This window comes from Sebastes fasciatus, chromosome 24 (genome assembly GCF_043250625.1).
Source record: "Sebastes fasciatus isolate fSebFas1 chromosome 24, fSebFas1.pri, whole genome shotgun sequence".
Classification (NCBI taxonomy): domain Eukaryota; kingdom Metazoa; phylum Chordata; class Actinopteri; order Perciformes; family Sebastidae; genus Sebastes; species Sebastes fasciatus.
Window position 1 is genome coordinate 3,064,122 of NC_133818.1, and position 21,512 is coordinate 3,085,633.

Sequence of the window (21,512 nt, forward strand, 5' to 3'; positions counted from 1 at the left end):
TGTCCACAGGTCCCCATGGCAACGTAAGCTGTCCGCCTGGATCGCCTGCGAGAGTTTAAAAAGGTTGAGAGTTTCTTCATTAACTCACAGTTATTACACGGTCTGATTTAAATGTGTGAATTACAGACACATTTATACATCGCCTTTCAACAACATGACAAAGTGCTTTACATCCACAGCAAAAGGCAATATAAAAAGTCTTTGAATTAAACAGTTAATATGCAAAGTTTATCTTAAGCCAGAATGAGGCTTCAGCAGCCTGACTTAATCAGATGAAGTTAAAGTCTTTCTCTCTTTTTGTGTCCACACACACACACACACACAGTGTCGTTGTTGAGCTGCATGCAAAAAGAGTTTTATACCAAGAAGAAGGAAGATAATTACTTAATTTGCTGCTAAAGCCTGCAGATAAACTTGTGTTTTTGCAATCTGCAGACTTTTACTTAAGTAAGGTTTCGAATGCAGGACTTAGTATTTCCACAGTGTGGTATTAGTACTTTTACTGCAGTAAAGGATCTGAATACTTCTTCCACCGGTGTCGGTCTCGTGTGACATCTCCGAGTTAATGTGATGATGATTTACTGATGTTAGAAAGCTACACGCTGCACCTTCACCCTGCCTCACTCACTTTTATCGGCGTTAATCTCACTCCTCTTCGCTATGCTCGGCTAAATGTTTTTTCGGCCTTCATTTGCCCGAGATCCTCCCCCATGGATCATAATTATCAGCTCTGATTGATGGAGCTGCCGAGGAGACGAGACATCCACTTTGCAAGGCCGGTCTCTTTCATTGTAACCACCGGAAGTCACTGAACTCAGCCCGTGTGAGTATATAAGGCTGAAGTCGTATAAATCTCATTTAACTGGGAGAGCTGGTGAAGCATGGAAACTCATTGGAAGAATTAAAGCTCCATAAAAAGGTTAAATGGCCGTTTCACCTCTGGACCAAACATCATGTACACAGACTGAGTGAACAGGATGGCTGATGGACATTAGTATGAGTTGTTACATTCAACAAGTAGAGGAAGGTGCTAACAGGGTTGTGGGTTTGAATCCAGAATCCAGTTCATCTCAAAGATGTTGGATCGGTCAGTCAAGTTCTTCCATGAAGTCCGTGAAGACGATAAAACAAAGTCAGCTAACGCTACCTAAAGTTCTTCTTCTTCTTCTTCTTCTTCTTCTTCTTCTTGGTGCACCACCACCAGGGCCGACCCTGATCTGCATGGAGCCCACAGAAACAAAGACGCACATACAGTACAGTATGTGGGTATGAGTGGATGAAAGTGATGGATTTTATCTGGATACAAGACTCTTAAACTTGTGTAAATGGGGCCTAAAGTATTGACACACTTTTGGCCATATAGTGCGTAAAATCCTAAATAAATAAGTAGCCTCTAGTAGCCTTGTTAGAGCTCCTCAGTTCGCTCCATATTCATTCTTTTGGGTGGGTAAAATCATACTCACAATGTATAAAAGCTGAAACTATGATACCTAATAATTTAGGAAAAACAACAGAAAGCTTCAGCTGTGCCCCCAAACCTTTATTAAAATACATGAGATAATTCATAAAACATAAACTGTGTCTTGAAAAGTGAAAAATTGGATTTATGAATATCTTTAATAAGAGCTTCTTGGCATAATCTGTAGTTTAATGTTTGCGTTAAAGAAAATGTCCTCAGTGATGTGAATGCCGATCATGTGGAACCGATGCAAGAATAATTTGAACTTGTTCAAATCTACGGCTGGTTCAGTCTTTACAAACATTGTAGAAACCAACTTAACTTTATTTTGAATTCAGTTGGGATTCCCAAAGTTTTGACAAATGCTTGAATTTGTAAATTTGTAATATCCCCAAATATCTATGACATGATTTAAAGAAATTAAGGTGAGATTTAAAAAGGAAATAATAGAAACTTTGCAGTTTTGTGGAAAATCCTTGCATAGTTGCGTAAATTGTAAAGGTTTTACTGTAGGACGGATTACGATGAAGCAAAAACAGGCTGTAAACCTCCTGATTGTATTAAGTTTGGTTGGTATTCTCAGTGTCAAAGAGAAATAGCTCAAACAAGATTTTAAAGACATAAAGTCACTTGTTAAGAGGCTCTTCTGAGTGGGGTCGCACAGTTTCTTCATGGAGCTGTTATCTGTGGACGCTGAGATTCTCATTTCACTCTCATGGATTTCAAAGTGGCTTACGGCGGGGCTGCGTGACTGACAGACGGGCTAATCAAGTTGTTTTTAATCTCGTTGAAAAGCTCCCCGGCAGATTCCTATTATCATAATGAGCTCTCTCGTTTCTGTTTCAAGTCCTCGCCGCCGCAGCTGTTTGAACGCTCACATCAGAGGAGGATGGAGGGCACTTCCTGTTGCTGAAAGGTCACCCATTCATCCACGTGTCCTTGAGCGAGATGCTGAAACACTTCCTGTCCTCTGGAGCCAACAGTTTCAGCCAAATGGTGCAGCTTCTGGCTACTAATTTAATTTCAGCCTCAAATCAATGAAGCCGCCTCAGCAGTCTGTAATTATTCATGTTGTAATCAGTCGTCCACTTAATTTAACATCCAATAAAAGAGAATAAAAGCTGTTCATGTGCAGGCGAGAAAAAACAACATCTTGTAAGATGTTTCATTTAAAAGCCGTTATAATGATAAAAGCTGCTGAACAGAGCCTGTATTTAGGATGTTGGGGGATTTTTCAGTGTTCAAATCAGATGCAGACACTATAGAATCTAGTGTCTTCATAACATCTATAGTGTAGATGTTATTCCTCATCAGTATGAGTCAATCTTGCTCCAACTCTTCGGTTTTGGTAGCATCAACAACCAACGTCTGCGCAATGACATATTTAAGTTGACTCTGTCATCAGTTTTTAAGGATGAAATCTAAAAGTTCCTAAAATGCCTAATGTTGCAGATCAGTCGTGCAGGGATACCCAGGATCCGTTCAGAAATAGGATTAGCTCTTTATTTAATTCAAGTCACAGCTCGATGAAGTGCAGTTGGACGTCAGTAATCCCCTCTGACGGTCGGGGCAGCCTCTCTGAGAGTTTGAAGCGTTGCTGTTATGACCTGACGGCAGCTTAGCGTTCACCATATGGTGTTGTGGTTGTCAGGAGCTGTTTTTGTGTGTGCGGGGGAGGTTTCGGTGGAAAGATTAGCTCTGTGTGGTCGCTGTCACGCTGGGCGCTCAATACAAGACTGTCAAAACACTGACGAACGACATGCTTTTACTGCTCCATGAAATTACCTCCTTTAGTTTACTTTAATGGAGACATACCTGTACAACCACAAATATACATAGATGGTCATAGACTGTTAAACGTGATGGCAGGAAATTAGAAAGGGAATGTTCAAAGGACCAGGGTTTAACATGGGTTTAATGTTTAATGTTTTCTTCAGTGTATAATCACCTAGAACACGCTCAAAAGCTTGTCTGGTACGAACACAGATAAATCAAGCCGTGTGATCCGTCTGTGATCTGATTCATTAACTGACTAACGAGCTAAAAATGGCTCTGATGGCCCAGCCAGTGACTGACAGACAGTGACATGCAGGAGGCGGAGTCATCAGTCATCAAGTTAAAGACTGGCCATTAGAGTCTTCCTCTACTTTAGGTTTAACCATATTTTGTGCATTGGTGTAGACCTGATCTTAGATCAGCATCTTTCAATATTAAAATGTGTGCTTGTCTCATCTGTTGCATCATCCGCAGATTTATACACTTTGTTAGGTTATTGTGGACTCAATCATACAATACAGTGAATGTCTTAAGATATTTGGGATTTTTGGGGAAACATGTTGAGGCAGTGGATGGATTTAGTTAGAAAAGACTAAACAGTTTACAATGTTGTTGTTGTTGTTGTTTTCCATGTCTAGTCTGTTCTGTTCAGCCTGTTTATTGTCTCGTTTCCCATCAGTCCAATTAGCCCACAATGGAAAGAGGAAGTATATATGTAGGCTATCAGGTAGGTGTGAGTGTGTGTGTGTGTGTGTGTGTGTGTGTGTGTGTGTGTGTGTATGTGTGTGTGTGTGTGTGTGTGTGTGTGTGTGTGTGTGTGTGTGTGTGTGTGTGTGTGTGTGTGTGTGTGTGTGTGTGTGTGTGTGCGTGCGTGCGTGTGCGTGTGCGTGTGTGTGTTTGTGTGCGTGTGTGTGTGTGTAAGGAGGATACAGTGCGATACAGGAGCCTCTAATCCGATCGGAGGGGGGTGAGAGTGGAGGCAGGAGAGGATTATGGGATTAGGTTTGGGAAGATGCGACATGAGATGGCCACTCTGCAGCTGCACAGTCCTGCGCGATGGCACGTTAGAGGTCGCCGAGGCAACCGAGGGGGCGCAGGTTCAAATCCGCTACAGAGGCTCGATGTGTATAATCTAACATCATCTGCATACTGGAGTACTGAACCTTTTACATGTACTGTGTCTGATACACATTTTCTACTACGTTTGAAGTTTTATCTTGTGACATCAACAGCAAAAGTAGTTCAGCTTTTACCACAATTTTCCTGCGTAATTAAGGGCTTTTGACCAACATGTCAGGTGTGTTTGTTTTATGCCTGCTTGATTAACAGTTGTTTCAACCTTTTACAGGCAGTCGTGGAGGTTGCCACTTGCTCGTCATACCTCAGCTGCACCCCTATGTCTAAATCCTGGAACAGTTTAACTCATTAAACGTCTCTTTATAAAGCTACAGATGAACTACTACTTTGGGCAAGAATGTCATTTTAATGACTACATGTCAGATGCTCTCCAACATTTGTAACATGAATGTGAAGCAGCATCATGTCCGAATACTGAATCCATCTCCACTGAACTTTTGTGATGAAGACGATGACACCTTTCTTGAAAATACCTAAAATAAAAGTAATTTATTTGGTTATTGCTATTACTCCCTCAGTTGGCAGTATTTCATAGTTTAATAAAAATGTTTTTTTTGTAGGGAGAGTGTGTTGAAGAGACAGGAGGAGACAGGAAGACAGAAAATCATCTTCTCTTAGCTCCAGGCGACCTTCACAAACCACCTTAGTGGCTTGATCACAGCCATAACTCAGGCTAACACCCTGCACAATATCACTCACAGCGGCCCTGACCCTTCAAAAACACTTTCATCCTTTGTCTTATCCAGCTTTATTGTCCACTGCTGCAGTGTGAACAACCAAATGAGCCAGATGGGATTTGACAGATTGAGGATTTGTCCAGATTACGCTGTGATCGGCAGCCAGGCGCACAGACACAATGCCAGGAAGTAATCCAGCGGAGGGAAGCGCCTGCCAGGGCGGGCGCCATGATACCAATGGGCAGAATGTTAACGCCAAGCTGCAGACAGGAACAGGAAGAGACGGACAGGATGCTTCTATCAGCAGCTTGTTGGGAGATGTCTGTTCCCCCATCAGTTGTGGTTAAACATTTGCAACGATCGATGATAGTTTTAACAAAGATTGAATAGTCACCTGTTTGACCCTGATGTTTGTGGCTCCAAGACGGCCTCCTGGAGGTAGAAACACATAACAACAACAACCACAACTTGAAGGAGGAGACAAAAAGACTGAATCTGAATCTATAAAACCCATCTTTTTGATTCTTATGGTAGCTTTAATTAATTTAACGTATTTTTAAAAAATCCTTTAATTTCCCTTTTAAGATAATATAATCAGCCAGGAGTCATTTGAACTACTTTTGATACCATTATTAAAGCTATTATTATTTGATTAAATCTGATAATACTGATTTATTGGAGAAATAATGTCAATTTTAAGGGGTCAAAATATGTGTTTTGGTTGTAGTTTGATTAGAGGTATATTTATATACATTAACATGATTATAGATCTGAGATGAGGTTGTTGGGAACTTTATGATTTGTGCATGATGAACTGCTGCCCTCTCATGGGGAACTATGAGAATTACAAATTACTCTTTAGACGTTTACGTTATTTCCTACGGCAGGGTGGGCTCTTCTAATTTCTCAGTTCATGTTGCTTATATTGTGATATGTATGGTAACTAGTTGATGACCAGTTGTCATGGAATTGAGTGGGTGGGCTACATCTGTGTAGCCGTTTGGTACGTCTGTTGGCAGCTAAAGTTTCCTTTGAAAGATGAGGAGGCACAAAATAGAGAAATGAGAAGAGCAGAGAGATTCGGATAAGGGGAAAAAAACAAAGGTCAGAGGTCACAGAAGGCTGCCAGTAAATGGAGCAACTTCTCTGACTTTAAATACAGAAAAACAAACAATAAAAATATCCAAAAGTAAATTAAAAAGCCTCCAAAACACCAGTAACCTCAGCGCATGTGTGTTAATCTCAGTTTAACACCGGCTGCCAGGTGATGACTCAGCAGCCTGGCAAAACCTTTTCCAGCCCAGCAGGAGGTGCTGACCGGTTGCCACGGCGACAGCTCAGCTCAGGGACCCCGGGGCCGGCTCTGAGGACACCTCGGCTGTTTGAGGACGCCGTCTCCCGGGAGACAAAAAATGCTAAAAGAGACACAACAGAGAAAAGACAGAGGGTTGTGACTTTAGCTGCAGGTTTACAAAACGTTTTTAATAATATACCTGTTTAAAGTTGAATTTTTCTCTTATTTTAATAGGTAACAAACATTTCTATTTCTAGTGACCTCATGACATTAAACATGACATTCAGCTAATTATAAAATCACACTTAAAAAATGTAAAATAAATAGGCTACACAAAAAAATTAAAACAAAACTGAAAAAAATCGAAAACTTTATTGAACATGTAAAAAACCTCATCTTCCACCAGAGGAAAAAAAACAACAAAACCTAAAAGTTAGTGATATTATAAAGTATCATAATAATATGACTTAAAGATTATAAGTCAGTATGTATTTACTTTACCATCTCACAATTATAAGACACTATAATAACTCAAAAATTCTACTTATTATATACTATAATATCCTGTATATTTACTGTACTATCTCACAATTATAAGACACTATGTTAAATCATTCAGCTGTGTGCATCATAATATTTGCATAGTAATATAAAATTCTGAGATAAAACATGACAATAACTAAAAACATTACATTTAAGGAATATTCATTTGCTTCTTTCAAACCTTTTCTTCTACACAAAATTATTTTTTGTCAAAATTTGAAGTCAAATTCTTGACTTCTTTTGACTTATTATGTCATAATTTGGACTTATACATACAGTAAAATAATGAGGTTTCATCCTGAGCAGACAAACCTGAAGTCCGACAGATAGAAGAAGAGAAATGATGAATGTTTCCAGGATCTCTGCAGCCTGTTTCTCTGCACAGAGTTTCAGTGTTTGAAGCAAACAATGAGATAGTTTGTATTCGTCCGCGTGAGGAGTGTATTTATCATCAAGACAAAGACCCAGTTTATCATGTAATAATAAACGGCTCTGTTCTGACTGAAAATACAAAGAGTGGAGGGGAGGTCAGAGGTCAGGGGGGGCGCTGGAGGAAATCATCTGGGGAATTCAGCACAGTGTGGAGATTATTCATATCATATTCACAAGATATACCTGCTCTGTCATGATGTTATATTCCTTAAAAAACACCAAAACAATGTTACATATAAATATGCAAAACAAGAAACTAGCATTTATTCTGCAAATTACTTCATCTGCTAACGTTACGAAGCAAAACCGTCCCGAGTTCTTTCCATAGAAATCAGTCCACAGGCTGTTATAGGCAACCGAGAAAGTCGGGATGGTCTCAATTTTGAAGTTACATAACAATCTGTTCACACCATGGCGATACAACTCACTTAATACATGTAAACTGTTACATATAGTACCTTTAAAGGGTAAATGCACTTTTTAAATTGAAGGTCACTTGTTGCACAATCATGATTTGTTTCCAAAATGAAAATTATGAAGAAAACAACTCCTCTTGAAACTTGCAATACTTAGGAGGACATTCACTACGATATAGTCAGTACTAGTCTTAAAGGATCCTCCTGCACATCCTGGGGATACCTCCTAATAATCCTGACTGAACTTTACATCTGGTTTTTCCCCAGAAGTCTCTAAAGTTTGTTTACAGCATTTCAGGAGTAAAACCTGGCACCGGGACATCTCAACTTCTGCCTATTTGGCCGGAGCAGATGTAGTGTTTGTGTGAGGCTGCGGAGGGCACACGTCTGGCCAACTTCACTTATGAAAAGAACGTCTTCATTAACATGCACGGCCATCAGCTTCCTCTGAAACGGGCCTTTGTCTCCCAGCGAACACGAGCCAGAGAAGCAGATCCGGATCAAAGGGGGACAGATGGATGGTATCAGATCCATGATGCTGTTTGGGTCTTACAAGGGCCTGGCAAAGTTTTGTAAATACATCTCACCTGGAAAAGACCCTGTAGTTTCTCTTGTGGCACTTTCTTTCCCCTGTAATTCCTAGAAAGTAACTGATAAGGTCATCTGAAGGGGAAAAAGTGATGTAGAAGAGAATTATAAGAATTACACGACTTCAGGTGCTACTGGTGTGACTTCAGGTGCTACTGGTGTGACTTCAGCTGCTACAGGTGTGACTTCAGGTGCTACTGGTGTGACTTCAGCTGCTACTGGTGTGACTTCAGGTGCTACTGGTGTGACTTCAGCTGCTACTGGTGTGACTTCAGGTGCTATTGGTGTGACTTCATGTGCTACTGGTGTGACTTCAGCTGCTACTGGTGTGACTTCAGGTGCTACTGGTGTGACTTCAGCTGCTATTAGATGTCTGTAGGTCAGTAAATAAGATGCATTAAGACAATAATGTTCATGTTTTTTGTTGATATTCGTTAGTTTTCGACTGTATGGAAAGATGATGATTGTCTAAAAGTTACCTTCTTCTCCTATACTGTAATAAACCAGTTATTATCCTGACAATAAGAGTCAGACCATGGGTGCTGCAGTGGAGTGAGGGGGGGTGGACGGACGGGATTGGTCAGCAGTTTGAATGACCCTCCTCATCACCACCCACCATCCTGCTGCACTATAAAGTCTGCTGTCCATCCTCAGCCTCCGCAAACACACAACGCCTGTCTGAACTCACACTGAGGTAAGCTCACCTTTCTTTTCTCTTTTTAATGCAGAAAAAAATAATAAAATATATAAAAAACTTTCAATTCCAGGATGTAAAATAATCAATAATGTCAAGTACAGTTGTGTTCAAGTTTAAAAAGTATATAAAAGTCTTTCAGTTTAATGCAGCACTTCTTTGCATGCTGCTAAAATGTACTTGTATTAAGTGGTATGGATGGTATTCATGAGTATAATTCGTATTCAGTGGTGTATGACGTAGATTACTTTTATGGCTGGGCTTCGTCTACATTTCATCATGTGAGACTGATTTCTATTTTAGTTCGTGAACCCTGAACACTATTGTCATTTATTTGTGTATTCTTTCTGATGAAAAGGTGAAGAGTAAGATGACAATGACTGACCTGGAGACCTCGATGGCGACCATCATTGCGGTGTTTCAGAAGTATTCTGAGAGAGAAGGAGACAAACACAAACTGAAGAAGAGCGAGCTGAAGGATCTGCTTCACGACGAGCTGCCAGATCTGATGACGGTGAGACACTCAACTGAGTAAATTATTATTAAAATAATAAAAGTCCTGCATTCAATGTTAAGGAAAGAAGAAAAAGTTAATTTACTGTAGTACCTAACTAGTTCAGGTACTTACAATCCTCTACAATTTAACTTATAGCTTTATTAGCTTATAAAATGTGATGCATTGTTATAAATCAAAACACCCAACAGTATTATAGGATTATAATGCATTAATGTGTTCATCACTTTAATGTTGCAGCTGGTAAAGGTGGAGCTACTTTTAATTACTTAATATACTGCTGGGTGGTTAACATTATATATTATAATTTAGTAAGTATAATTTTAAGTATAAAGGGCCATAAAATGCAAGTACTTGAATATTTAGTTACATTCCACCACTGGCTGCCAATACTTTCTGTTGAAGGTGTAACTTCATGACTTTTACTTGTAACAGAGTATTTATACACCGTTGTATTACTAATCTAAAAGATTTCAGTTCATCTTCTACCACTGCACAAACGTCTCAAAGAATGGAAAAGATTTTCATTTAAATAAATGTCTGTTAAGTCACTGATGAAAGTGTTGCAATATCTATATATAACCAATATTATGAATGTCTGTGGTGACATTCTTGGGGGAAAAAACGCTGTATTACAGTTTTTCTCCATTATACACACAATTTAAAGTGGCACTCCTTAAGAATATTTCAATATTGAATGTATTATCCTGAGCGCTGTACTATACGTGACCCGATGTGAACTGTCTACCTCCTGCAGCATGTCAAAGACCAGGCCGCGCTTGACAGCCTGATGGAGAGCCTGGACGCCGACGGCGACGCCGAGTGCGACTTCCAAGAGTTCATGACATTCATCTCCATGGTTACCGTCTGTTGCCACGAGTTCTTTGAGCATGAGGACGAGTGAAGGAGGAGGCGAGACAAAAGAGGGGAGCTACAGTAAATTATAAAGAAGAAGAAGAAGCCTAGCAACGCACAACCCTGTAGGTGCCCTCAGAGCAGTGCATGGTGGGAAAAACACAACTCCAGCCAGCAGCCAAAACATTATTAGAGCAGTAAACTTTTCTATTTGAGTCTAAATATCTAGATGGCTTGTAAAGTCTTTCAAATGGCTCTGAAGTTTGTTACAAAAGCAGCCACTGATTCCTAAAAGTAGTTTCTTTAACAACATTTTGCTCGTAAGTTGGCTGCAGAAACTGACCATGTTCCTGTAGTTTTTTAATTCAGCATAATTCCCCATCACATTCTGTAAATCAAACGGAAACATTTGAGAAGTGTTCGCTAGATTTTGGGTATAGCTAGAACTTTGTTCTGCAAACCACCAATCAATGATGTAAGGTTGTTCTGTTGAAAAGAGCCAGTAAAGTTGTATAGATGACTGTCTACTCTACACATAATAACCATTTGGAGGTACTTTTTAAACCGATGTTTAAAAGATTGTGGCTGGTATATTTCAGATGTGGCTATTTAGCAGCCTCCAATCATTCTTTTGAGATTTACACAAAGCGTTTTAAGAAGCCAGTAAATCGAGAAAGAGACATTTCTACAGCCCTGTCTCCTACTAAATTATGTTCCCATACAACTCAACTCAATTCTTACTTTCTGAGGGAAACGAAAACGGATAAAAACGCAACAAAACTACTTGGTTAGGTTTAGTAAAAGTCATGCGTTGGCTTAAATTAAGTATGTTACAGTACGTTATGTCAACCCGTTCTCATCCCAACTCGCCGCATACTGATGCTTTGTCAGACCCCTCGGCGCCACTTTTCAATCGCAGTAAACACGTTCTTAATGTTGTGAATTAAACAAAAATGCTTGCTTAGGTTCAAGCAACAAAACCACTTAGTTAGGTTTAGGAAAGAACAACATGGTTGGGCTTTAAACTACTGCGTTTGTAAAGTGAAAATGAAACTGAACGTTATGAACACGCGACACGAACAAACTGATCTGATCTGAAACTTAACACACGGGACATGAACAGCGGTCTCCTGGATGACAGCCCTGTGTTTGTTTGTCCCATCCATTCACCCCTTTATACTCCGTCAGCACACTCCCGGAGCATTTTCTATGCATGTTTAATATTGCTGCGGATGGGTTTACTACTGTATGTACTGATGCCAAAGCAAAGCATCAGTATTTAACGCCCTGGAAATGAGAACGTGCTGGATGAAAGTTTGTTTCACCCATCTATCCGCCCCAACCTCCTGGATTATGATTTGAAACGTATTTGTGATACATCCGGGAGAAAATACGTAGTTTCACTGTCTGGAAACGTAATTTTTAGGAGACCAGGTTGCATTTTTATCAACTCCTGTCGCCACTTTAGGAGTCAACCAACTGCTTAGAGGCACCTGTGTTTGAAAAACCTTGTTGACTATCAAATATTGAAAGTTACTTGTAAGTTGGTTGTTGGCTAGTAACAGTTTCAAAATGGCTTGTGAGTTTTTAATCTAGAAGCCACTTTGGAAGCAACTATTTAGGAGTTCACATACTTTTCAGACAACATTTTTAAAACATGTAGTTGATTATCTAACATTGAAGTGACTTCTAACTTACTCTTCAAGTTACATACGTTTAATTGGCTAGTAAAATGATGAAAATGGCTTTTTTACACTCTAGCTGCAGTTACCAACCATAATTTAGAGTTATATTGTAAATCTGGCTGGTAGATTTCAGATGTCGCTAGTAAGTTTATCTATTCAACATGTTTTTGTTCAGCTCTTGTCTATTTGGAGCTACTTTATGTTTAGGTAGTTGGTAAACAAGTAATCAACATGTATTTGAGTCATAATACATGTTTAATCATAAAAATAATCATAAAATGTTTGGATTCAGAAGCCAACAATCCGATTCAATGTTAGAATACAGAATCTAGTTTCACACTCTTCTCGTCATGTAAAGAAAACATATGAGGTGTGAAGATGTTTATCAAAGCAGTCGAACTGAGTTCGTCTGATGATGATGCGTATTTTGAAATGTTGGTTTGTTTGGATGTCGGTGACATGAAATGAATTAAATTATCAATGTGTGACTCTTGAGTTGGAGAATTGGTTTTGGTTGACATATTGTTTTTTTGTGGGATAGAAAAAGAAGAAAAGTCAAATAAAGTGGCATATGAAAACATTACTGCTGATTACCATCGTAGGATAAAGAAGGTCACACACAAGAGAAGAACACATTTCTTCTTTCTTCTTCTTGCCTGTTGCCATTATTAATACAAAATATTCAGAGAAACACCAGACTAACATTTTAATAGAGGTTCAACAGAGTTCCTCAACCATGACTCATATATTGTTTTAGTGATTTAAGAGATAAAATAATCCTCCTTTTCTGCAGACTTTGGTTCAGTATTTTCACTCTAAACACAATAAATCATGTAGAAGACCACAACCTTGGTAAGAAAACAACTTCAGGGATTAAATATGCTCCATTTTTGTGGTTTAAAATGTCAGATTTCTACAGATGAACTGCAGGTTTGTTTCCTGGCTGGTGATGACAGAAATCATAAAGTGAAGAAATCAGGATTGATGCCAAAAGCTAAATTAACTGACTGAAAAGTTTAACCCCTAAAAGTCGAAACATACAGAAGTTTCCTGGCAGGAAAAATCACTATATGACTTTAATGGTTCGTTCTTGTCACACCGATATGTCATGACATATTGACATATTGACAAAAGAAGTTGTACTTCTTTGTTTGTAGAGCGAGTCTGAGGCATTTTCCTACAGGATTATTCAAATAAATTCAGTGTTTGTCGCTGAAGTTTAACTTTATTTTCATTGCAGTGCTTTGAAGAGCTTTCTGTACGTCCGTAAAGCTCAAATATTCAGTTAATGTGAACCCTAAAATAACACCAAAACCAAAAGGAGGATCATCTTCTAATCTTTTCTTTTGTTTTGTGTGCAACATAATCAGCCACGCAGCCCTCAGGTGTGTGATTTCATGTGTGAAGGTAATCCCTCTCCGGTCCCCACTGAGCTCATTAACAACAGTCAACTGGTCCACTATTCTACCTGAAGGAAAAGTTTGATGCACATTTCTGTTTCCTGCACATTACATTAAACAAGACAACATGAAATCATCTTTTCTCAGTAAGGTAAAACGTCATGTTGGTATCAGTCCATTGTGCCGACCTCCTCTTCACTGTCTGCCTGTTGCTGGGCTTGTGTGGCTGCTGTCTTGGAGATGGGCATGGCAGAGGGTCGTCAGTGAAGTGGCAGCACCTGAGCTCAACCAGCAGCACTGCAGGAGCAGCAAATGGGCCCTGTGTGCCAGCGCTGCTTTAAAAACCCTGTTGGAGCTCAGTTGCTGGTCCCCTCTCCTTTCTGAGACACCCATTTGGCATTGGGTTGGCATATGGTTTGTGTTGCTGCACCATACAGTACAACATTGCACTCACACTACTGAATTTACTGATTCCACATGCCACTGCTAGCCTAACATTTCCTCTTATGTCTTCTTTGAATTAATAAATAATTTGGTTAATTGGCTTTGTCGTCTGCATCTCCCTCTTTTGTCCTGGCCATGCGGCCTGGTTTGTGATAAAGAGCAAGGGCTAAATAATCCTGAATGAATTTGTTCTTGTTAGCGGCCTGGATGTTTTTAGGCAGATAAATGGGATTTATATTAATATGTTGACCATTAACCTGGTGTAAACTGAAGTATCAGGGATCCAGTGAACCTAAAGAAGTTGTAGTTGTATCAGGCCATTAAATAGATGTTATCAGTCGCTATAAGCACCATAGATGTGGGTCAGGAGGGGCCGTCTACGCCTACTACGTAGTGAAAGTGAAACCTAAAAGCAACACGTTAAACTAAGCTAAGATGTAAAACTGAATGAAATGTCACTTTTTGAACACAAACAAAAAGGCTTCTTTAGGTTTAAACAACAAAACTACAACTTCTTCAGCCGATTAGACTGTTTTCAGGCTTTTAAATATGCGTTATCAGTTGCTCTATGGTGCTTATAGTGACTGATAACACCTATTTAATGGCCTGATAACAGTCGAATCGGGTGCAGCGTTTACTGTCCCAGTGTCTCAACATCACAGCTAGATTCATGTATTTACCATTAAACACGTATTGTAAACCCTGGCGCCACGGATCCAATTAATCACTTTCTAGGTTGTTTGAGAAAACTTTTCAGTTATAATCTTGTCTTCCTTTCTGAGTTGATGGATGATGCCGAAATTCATCATTTGATCACAGGGAAATATGACATGTTATATGGCCCAGTGTTTACTGTATTTACATACTACATATATGAAGTATTGGTGACTTTCTGAAAGCTCATTGTGTTCTCCTCTTCCTGTGTTTCATTTTGGGCCAAAGGGTGCGTCCTTCGAGAGTTGGGGCGCAGCCAGGGAGGAATCATCGTAAAACAGCCACATATTAAAACAATATATCTAGTTCTTTGGAGGCATTCTGGGAAATGTAGGAAACCACAAACACAGGGAATAACTCCTGCAACAAATGAGCTAAACATGAATTAACAGGCTGAAGGTGAGGATATTAAACACAGTGTGTGTTTAACACACACACACACACACACACACAAGAAGAGATGATGTAAGAGGTGTTTCTGCAGGCTGTGAAGCATCAGAGAGGTGGAGTCAGCCTCGTGATTGGCCGGGGGAGGAACAGATCCCGACCCTTGGGACTGACACCACACCCATCTGTGTGTGTGAGTGTGTGTGTGTGCGTGAGTGTGCGTGTACGTGTGTTTGAGTTGTGTGCATATTGTTCAGCATACGCTCTGTTGTGTTTCTTCTTCTTCTTCTTCTTCTTCTTCTCAGAACTGGTGAGTTTTTTGGGGCTTTTAAACCTTTTAAATGACAGTTTAAAGTCTTGTTTTGTTTCATTTGTGATATTTTACTCTTGGCATCGTGACTACAGCTTTGTTTTTACTCTGTAATATTTAGTAATCAGTCAATAATCTCTAAAACAGAGCTTGTGAAGTCCTCACAACTTCTATCAGTTTGCTGATTTTACAAGTTATAGTTACGTTATAGATTTTATAAGTTATGAATAAAAGCGTGATGAGACCAGAGAGGGATGTGTGAGGAAAGTAAACACTTGTAGTGGACGTTTGGGTAGAACAGAATCAAATCAGATTAAAATGACCTTAATGCTCTGCAGCTCAGAGATAAACACTGAGTCATTTCCCACCAGTTCATAGTTCAGACTGTGAAAAACTGCCTTTAAAAGACTCCAAAACGTGACTGAAACACTCCAGAGAAAACTTGAATGAACATCATCAGGAGCTGCTTGTTCAAGTCAATGTTTAGAGGAGGATTTCAATGGTTATGTACATTTTCCTACAAACTTTACATCAACTTAAAGACAGTTAAAAAGCATCTTGCAGATCTGCTGCAGAAGTTAACAGTTTGGGCGAAGTTGAATTATTTGCATTTATTTATTAATTTCCATAATTCATTTTAAGTAGAGGATGCTGCAAAAATCTACGTTTTGAGTTGGAAAATTAAACTCATTTTAAAACATGACTGCATCGTCCTTGACTTTTATGAATATTTGATATAAGCGTGCCATAAATTGTTTCGTTTATGAATTGTTTCTGCTCAGGTTGGCGTCATCATGGACCCTTCCCCGACTCCCGCTCCAGCGACTGCAGTGCCAGCTGAAACGTGGCCTCCTCTTCCTGGAGTTGTGACGAAGGGTACGTATATGTACATGAATGTGATAGTAAAATACATCAAAGTTCAAAGACGTCAGTGTCTGAGAAAAGAACAAAACACAACAAAAACTCTCTTTTCTCTCCCATTAATCCTCTCATGACCCCTCAGGTTTATCTGGTGACCCTTTGGAGGGGTCCGACCCCTAGGTTGGGAAGCATACAGTGTTTATAGTAGTTGAAACTAGCAGTGGTGGTAAAAGTAGCAGTAAAAAAAAGGATTGGCAGCAAAATTATGCTAATCCTATTTTAATTTATTTTGCATTTTTTATTGCATTTTTCTTCTATTCTATATTTAGGTTTCTTGTACTTATTATTTATAATATTTTTCATATTTTTATTGTAATTTTCTTCTATTTTATATTTATGTTTCTTGTAAATTTTTTCCAAAATATTTTCATATTTTTATTGTATTTTTCCTTTATTATATATTTATGTTTCTTGTACATGTTTTTTTTAACAGTATTTTTCATTTTTTATTGTATTTTTCTTCTATTCTATATTTCTCTTACTATGTTTATTTTATGGACCAAAGCACCAAAGCAAACTCCTTGTATGTGAAATCCTACTTAGCAATAAACCTGATTCTGATTGTGATTCTGAAATGTACTCAAAGTATTAAAGTAGAGTAGACTTTCAGAGAGTTATATTAATATACAATAATAACATTGGAATATTATTATATTAAGTATTTTTATAGTGTTGTTTGGGTACTTTTACTGAAGTGAAAGGATCTTTTTCCAAACAGTCAGTTTGTTTGAAATCTGATCAAACCGGAATCTTTGATCGATGATTCTGTGATTGATGAGTCTCACACACAAACACACACACGCACACACACCACACACACACACACACACACACACACTGTGAGTGTTTTGGACCAGCCGAGGTGTGTGTGTGTGTGTGTGTGTGTAGGGAGTGTCTTATCTGGCCGATGTCAGGACAGGAGCATGGGAAGGAGTGAGTGTGACGCCTCCAGGGTCTGTCGCCACGGAGATAAGAGCTGGCACACTGATACCGGCTGGCCCTCGTTTCCACAGCAGGGCCAAAGAGGGCCAAAGAGGGCCAAAGAGGGCTAACCAGCTGGGGACGTGTGTAGAAAAAGCCTTCAGGACTTTTCTTTACTTCAGCACTATTTTATTCTGCTCTGAGGGAAATAATGTACTTTTTACTTCACTTTATTTATCTGACTCAGATAACAGTTGCTTTTTATATAAAGTAACATGATATGTTTGTATGATATGATCCAGTTCTATACTATTAATCTACCCAGTAGTATGCAATAAGTACTATTACTTTTGAAACTTAAATACATTTTGCTTACAGGAGTAGTTGGAGCTAAAAACATCATATTTATGGTAATTAAACTGTCAAGTTTATATTAATATCTGTTTTTTTCACTGCATCAGTAATGCAACATTTATAAAAGGTGGAAACATTTACATTTAGAGTCTATTCTACTGTTATTTCTGAACAAAAACACCAAAATGCAACATCTGTTGTCGTATTTATGACTTCAAAAATCTTCTTGGCAACTCACTGGATGTCAAGATAACAAAAGTGTGCTCTTATTTCATTTGTAAGACACTCTATCGTTAAATTAAATGTCTGTCTGCAGACTGAGCAAGTTCTTGCTATTAGTCAAAAACAGAGATGCTTGTAGGATATTGCTGTGAGAATGTGATGTGTAAATAGAGTACAGAGCTGATTGTATGTGAGCAGCCCTGTTTGGCCCTGAAGTGTAAAAGCAGCGTCTGTCACCTCGTCTCTGCACACACTGAGGCTTTAAAATAGACTGAGGGTGTCTGAATACCATGCATGGTTGGATTCTGCTGCCATGTGTTATAATGTGAGTAACTCTACAGTGGGTGTGCTGGCTCAATACTGGAAACCACAGTTGAAGATCTGAAGTTTTAGTGCAAGAAAAGACGCCAGATTTAACCCAGTTTCACCCTAAGAAGTACATCTAACGTGCTTGTTTCAACACCTCTATAAAGATGCTTCACATTTCCCCGACATAAGAGGCTGAAGGTGTTTATTAAAATAATTGATGAATGATAGTAAATGAATGAATTGCATTTTATTTAAAATGTAACTGATGTCTTTTACAGGCATCGACACTGAGGATGGAGCTTTTGCAGCCTTAATTGGAGGTGAGAGCTGAACTTTTTTCTCCTGATTATATCTAATGATGCTAACAGATAAGAGATAAACGGTAAAATGAATTCCTCAGGGAGTTTTAAGTCCTTTGCAGAGCATTTTGTCTTAATGGACAAAATTACATGATTAAAGACACATTACGACCCTGCTTTGGACACTGCTTTTCAAGATCTTGGAGATTTTGCTCCAGTACCTTTTTATCCCACATTATATAAATGCAACATACAGGATATATCGTCTAAAATATTCATTATGTATTGTCGTCGGGGTTTGACTTTGATTCCTGCAGAAAAGTGACTCCCATGTGCCGTGATTACATGTTGGATACGTTTTGAATCTTTGAGTGCTCATTTATACTCCACCTTCCAGGGATCGTCGGCTCCATGCTGCTGCTACTAATCTGCATCATAGTGGTGTTGCTGTGGTGTTTGTCCAGACATAAAGGCTCATACATCACCAATGAGATGGACGACGCCGACGCCGATGAAGACGACGACGAGTCTGTTGGTTCTGACACGGCGCTCCAAAGCAGGGAACCTCTGACGACCAAAGACGACGAATAAAAACAAATGGAAAACTTTTTAAAATACAGACATTGAGTTGAGTAGTCGAGGACTAAAGAGCTTTTTGTTTCACTGAGGAGAAGCTCGAAGGAAGTCATCTTTCAAAAGTAACCATTTTCCTAAAGCTGCACAAAGCAACTTTGCTCATTGCTGCCACCAAACGGCTGCAAGACACAACTGTTTGACATGTGACGCTTCACATCCCACACATCCCCCAATTTGTCGATATTCACATTCACTCTTGCTAATGTGATTTGTCCAGTGACCCAGAGCCCACTGCACCGTGTATCAAACTTGAATAACTGTCACAGTAATCTGGAATTTAATTTGGAGAAATTGAGAATCTGCAGCAGTTTTTCACGCTTTCTGATTGATTCTCCCGAGATGGTTTTGTTTAATGTAAATATGTGCTTTATTGCAGCTTTAAATAACGTCACACACTTTACTTTCTACTTTCTACTTCTGCACAATAACAGCCATAATTGTAAGTATCATTTCCTGTTAAAGTCAGAATGTTTGCCTCACATTATTCTGCAGGCTTATTACCTGACTCATGTCCTGAATCAAATGTTACAAACCACCAGACAAAACTTTTTTACAGCAGAACAAACATTTACCGGCTGCTGCTGGTTGTTGTAATATGTGAAGTGACTCTGACTAACATACCACACTGTTGTGAATCAGCTGTGAGGAATAATCTGAGTGTATATGCTCATTTTCCAACCTCCAACTTCAATCCACGCTGATTTGTTTCTGCATTTTTACTTTTATTGTTGTTGTTTTTTAATAAATAGACAAAAATGATGATAAAATAGAAGGTAAAAAGGATTTTTAGAGATTCAAAACACCAAAGAGAGATAAAAATAAATAAATAAGAAAGTCAATAGTTACTATAATGAATCGTTTTTCTACAGCTAGAAATATAATTTTTCTGTTCTGAATCTTTGTTTACTTATCGAAATCTCTTATTTTACTTTTTAATAATTCATAAGAATAAAGTTTACACTTTTTGACACGATGAGTCCTTTATTACTATCTAGCGGTCAAGAAGAAGTACTGCACTCATTTCAAAATGTGTTGTTCTTTTGTGCATTGGAGGATCTTTGGGGAAAACATTTTCAATAAAACAGAAAGAGGAATTTATTTCTAACATACATAAAAGTTATAACACACATCCCATGCTATTAGTATACTTCTTTTAAACTTAAAATAAGAGAGTATACTTTCAGTTTACTTTGTATGTACTTATCAAAGATATACTTAACACAAGTATACTTAAGTATACTTGGCTCATACTGACAAGTAGACAGAAAGGTCGAGGTATACTTGGCTTATACTTGTACTTAATATTTTGATTAAGATGTACTTGAGAAAATTACAAGTAAGTATACTTGTAGTATAAAAAATATTAAACTACTAGTTTACTGAGAGTATACTTTAAAGTGTACTTTCATAAAGTAAAACATGGGCTACAAGTATAAAACTAGTAAACTATCAGTACAATACTTACACTTAAAGTATACTTTCATAAACTAAAAAGTTGGCCTATTTAGTCCCAAGAAGTTTTGAAGTAGTACACTTACAAGTATAAAATGGTAAACTATCTGTTTACTTATAGTATAGTTGCAGTACAAAATAAGACTTAAATGTAAACTAGTTGTTTACTCAATGTTTATTATTCTTACATTTAAAGTTCACTTAAAAGTATACTTTTATAAACTAAAAAGTGGGCCAATTTAGTCCCAAGAAGTATTAAAGCAGTATGCTTATAAGTATACTACTAGTACATTGATATTAGTATACTTACTACATAAAGTATACTTGGGAGAGACTTCATAAAATAAACTTGAAGTATACTGCTTTTTCGTAAGGGTATAGACAAAAATTAAAAGGACACACATCATTGGATTATTAAAATATATATATATATATTTATATAATATTATTTTCTCCATCCATTAAACCTCATCATGATTACTAATACAATTATTACCATTATTGAAAAGAAAAGCAGAAAATCTTCACATTTGTGAACCATGAAATATTTTCACATGAAAAATGACGTTTCTGCTGTACGTTTATAAACGTTGGGTTGTTTAATCTATATATATATATAAAAAAAAAAACGTATCTTAAATGTCTTCATATGTTTTGTACATAATCAGTTTTCATAATGCTGTCAGATACTTTGAATGTGTACTTAATAGCAGTAAGAGGCTGACTTGATTTTCCTTCTTTGTGTCTTCTTGCTGTTTGAGGAGTCACAGCTGTGACGAGTACTACTTTCTGGTAAACTGATCTGGACTCATTTTTGGGAAAAGCAGAGCGTTCTGTTGGTGCTGCCAGACTTTCACTAAAGGATGGATGATTTCAGTGTGTGTGTGTGCGTGTGTGTGTGTGTGTGTGCGTGTGTGTGTGTGTGTGTGTGTGTGTGTGTGTGGTCCTGATGGTATCACGCTCGGCCTTCGACCCCGACGCCAGATGATTCCTCTGAACCTCCTCTGAGCCAGAGACGGTTTGATACGAAGGTCCTGCCAATGTGTCTGGATTCATTCTAATGTCTGAGTCAC

General features: G+C 38.4%; 2 protein-coding genes across 3 annotated transcripts; both read left to right on the forward strand.

Annotated features, from left to right (window-relative positions):
• Positions 1-4,112: 4,112 nt before the first annotated feature.
• gypc (glycophorin C (Gerbich blood group)) lies at positions 4,113-19,955 on the forward strand. 2 transcript variants are annotated; one of them, XM_074627560.1, is made up of 5 exons: positions 4,113-4,130; positions 15,243-15,325; positions 16,108-16,201; positions 18,331-18,372; positions 18,749-19,955. In XM_074627560.1, the coding sequence occupies exons 3-5, from the start codon at positions 16,120-16,122 to the stop codon at positions 18,940-18,942; spliced, it is 318 nt and encodes a 105-aa protein (XP_074483661.1). In that variant the 5' UTR covers positions 4,113-4,130; positions 15,243-15,325; positions 16,108-16,119; the 3' UTR covers positions 18,943-19,955. The 2 variants fall into 2 exon arrangements, with proteins under 2 accessions (XP_074483661.1, XP_074483660.1); XM_074627559.1 differs by lacking the exon at positions 4,113-4,130 and having other exon boundaries at positions 15,076-15,325.
• Positions 8,867-12,558, forward strand: s100b (S100 calcium binding protein, beta (neural)). The gene is made up of 3 exons (XM_074627561.1): positions 8,867-9,016; positions 9,375-9,530; positions 10,288-12,558. Exons 2-3 carry the CDS (start codon positions 9,387-9,389, stop codon positions 10,432-10,434), a joined length of 291 nt encoding a protein of 96 aa, XP_074483662.1. The 5' UTR covers positions 8,867-9,016; positions 9,375-9,386; the 3' UTR covers positions 10,435-12,558.
• Positions 19,956-21,512: the final 1,557 nt, after the last annotated feature.

What these genes read in the sequence shown, in the direction of transcription:
- gypc (XM_074627560.1), top strand. Translation starts at nt 16,120, where the DNA reads ATGGACCCTTCCCCGACTCCCGCTCCAGCGACTGCAGTGCCAGCTGAA. An exon ending in TCCTGGAGTTGTGACGAAGG is followed by an intron (nt 16,202 to 18,330) that starts GTACGTATATGT and finishes TGTCTTTTACAG; the next exon opens with GCATCGACACTGAGGATGGA. An exon ending in TTTTGCAGCCTTAATTGGAG is followed by an intron (nt 18,373 to 18,748) that starts GTGAGAGCTGAA and finishes TCCACCTTCCAG; the next exon opens with GGATCGTCGGCTCCATGCTG.
- s100b (XM_074627561.1), top strand. Translation starts at nt 9,387, where the DNA reads ATGACAATGACTGACCTGGAGACCTCGATGGCGACCATCATTGCGGTG. An exon ending in AGCTGCCAGATCTGATGACG is followed by an intron (nt 9,531 to 10,287) that starts GTGAGACACTCA and finishes TACCTCCTGCAG; the next exon opens with CATGTCAAAGACCAGGCCGC.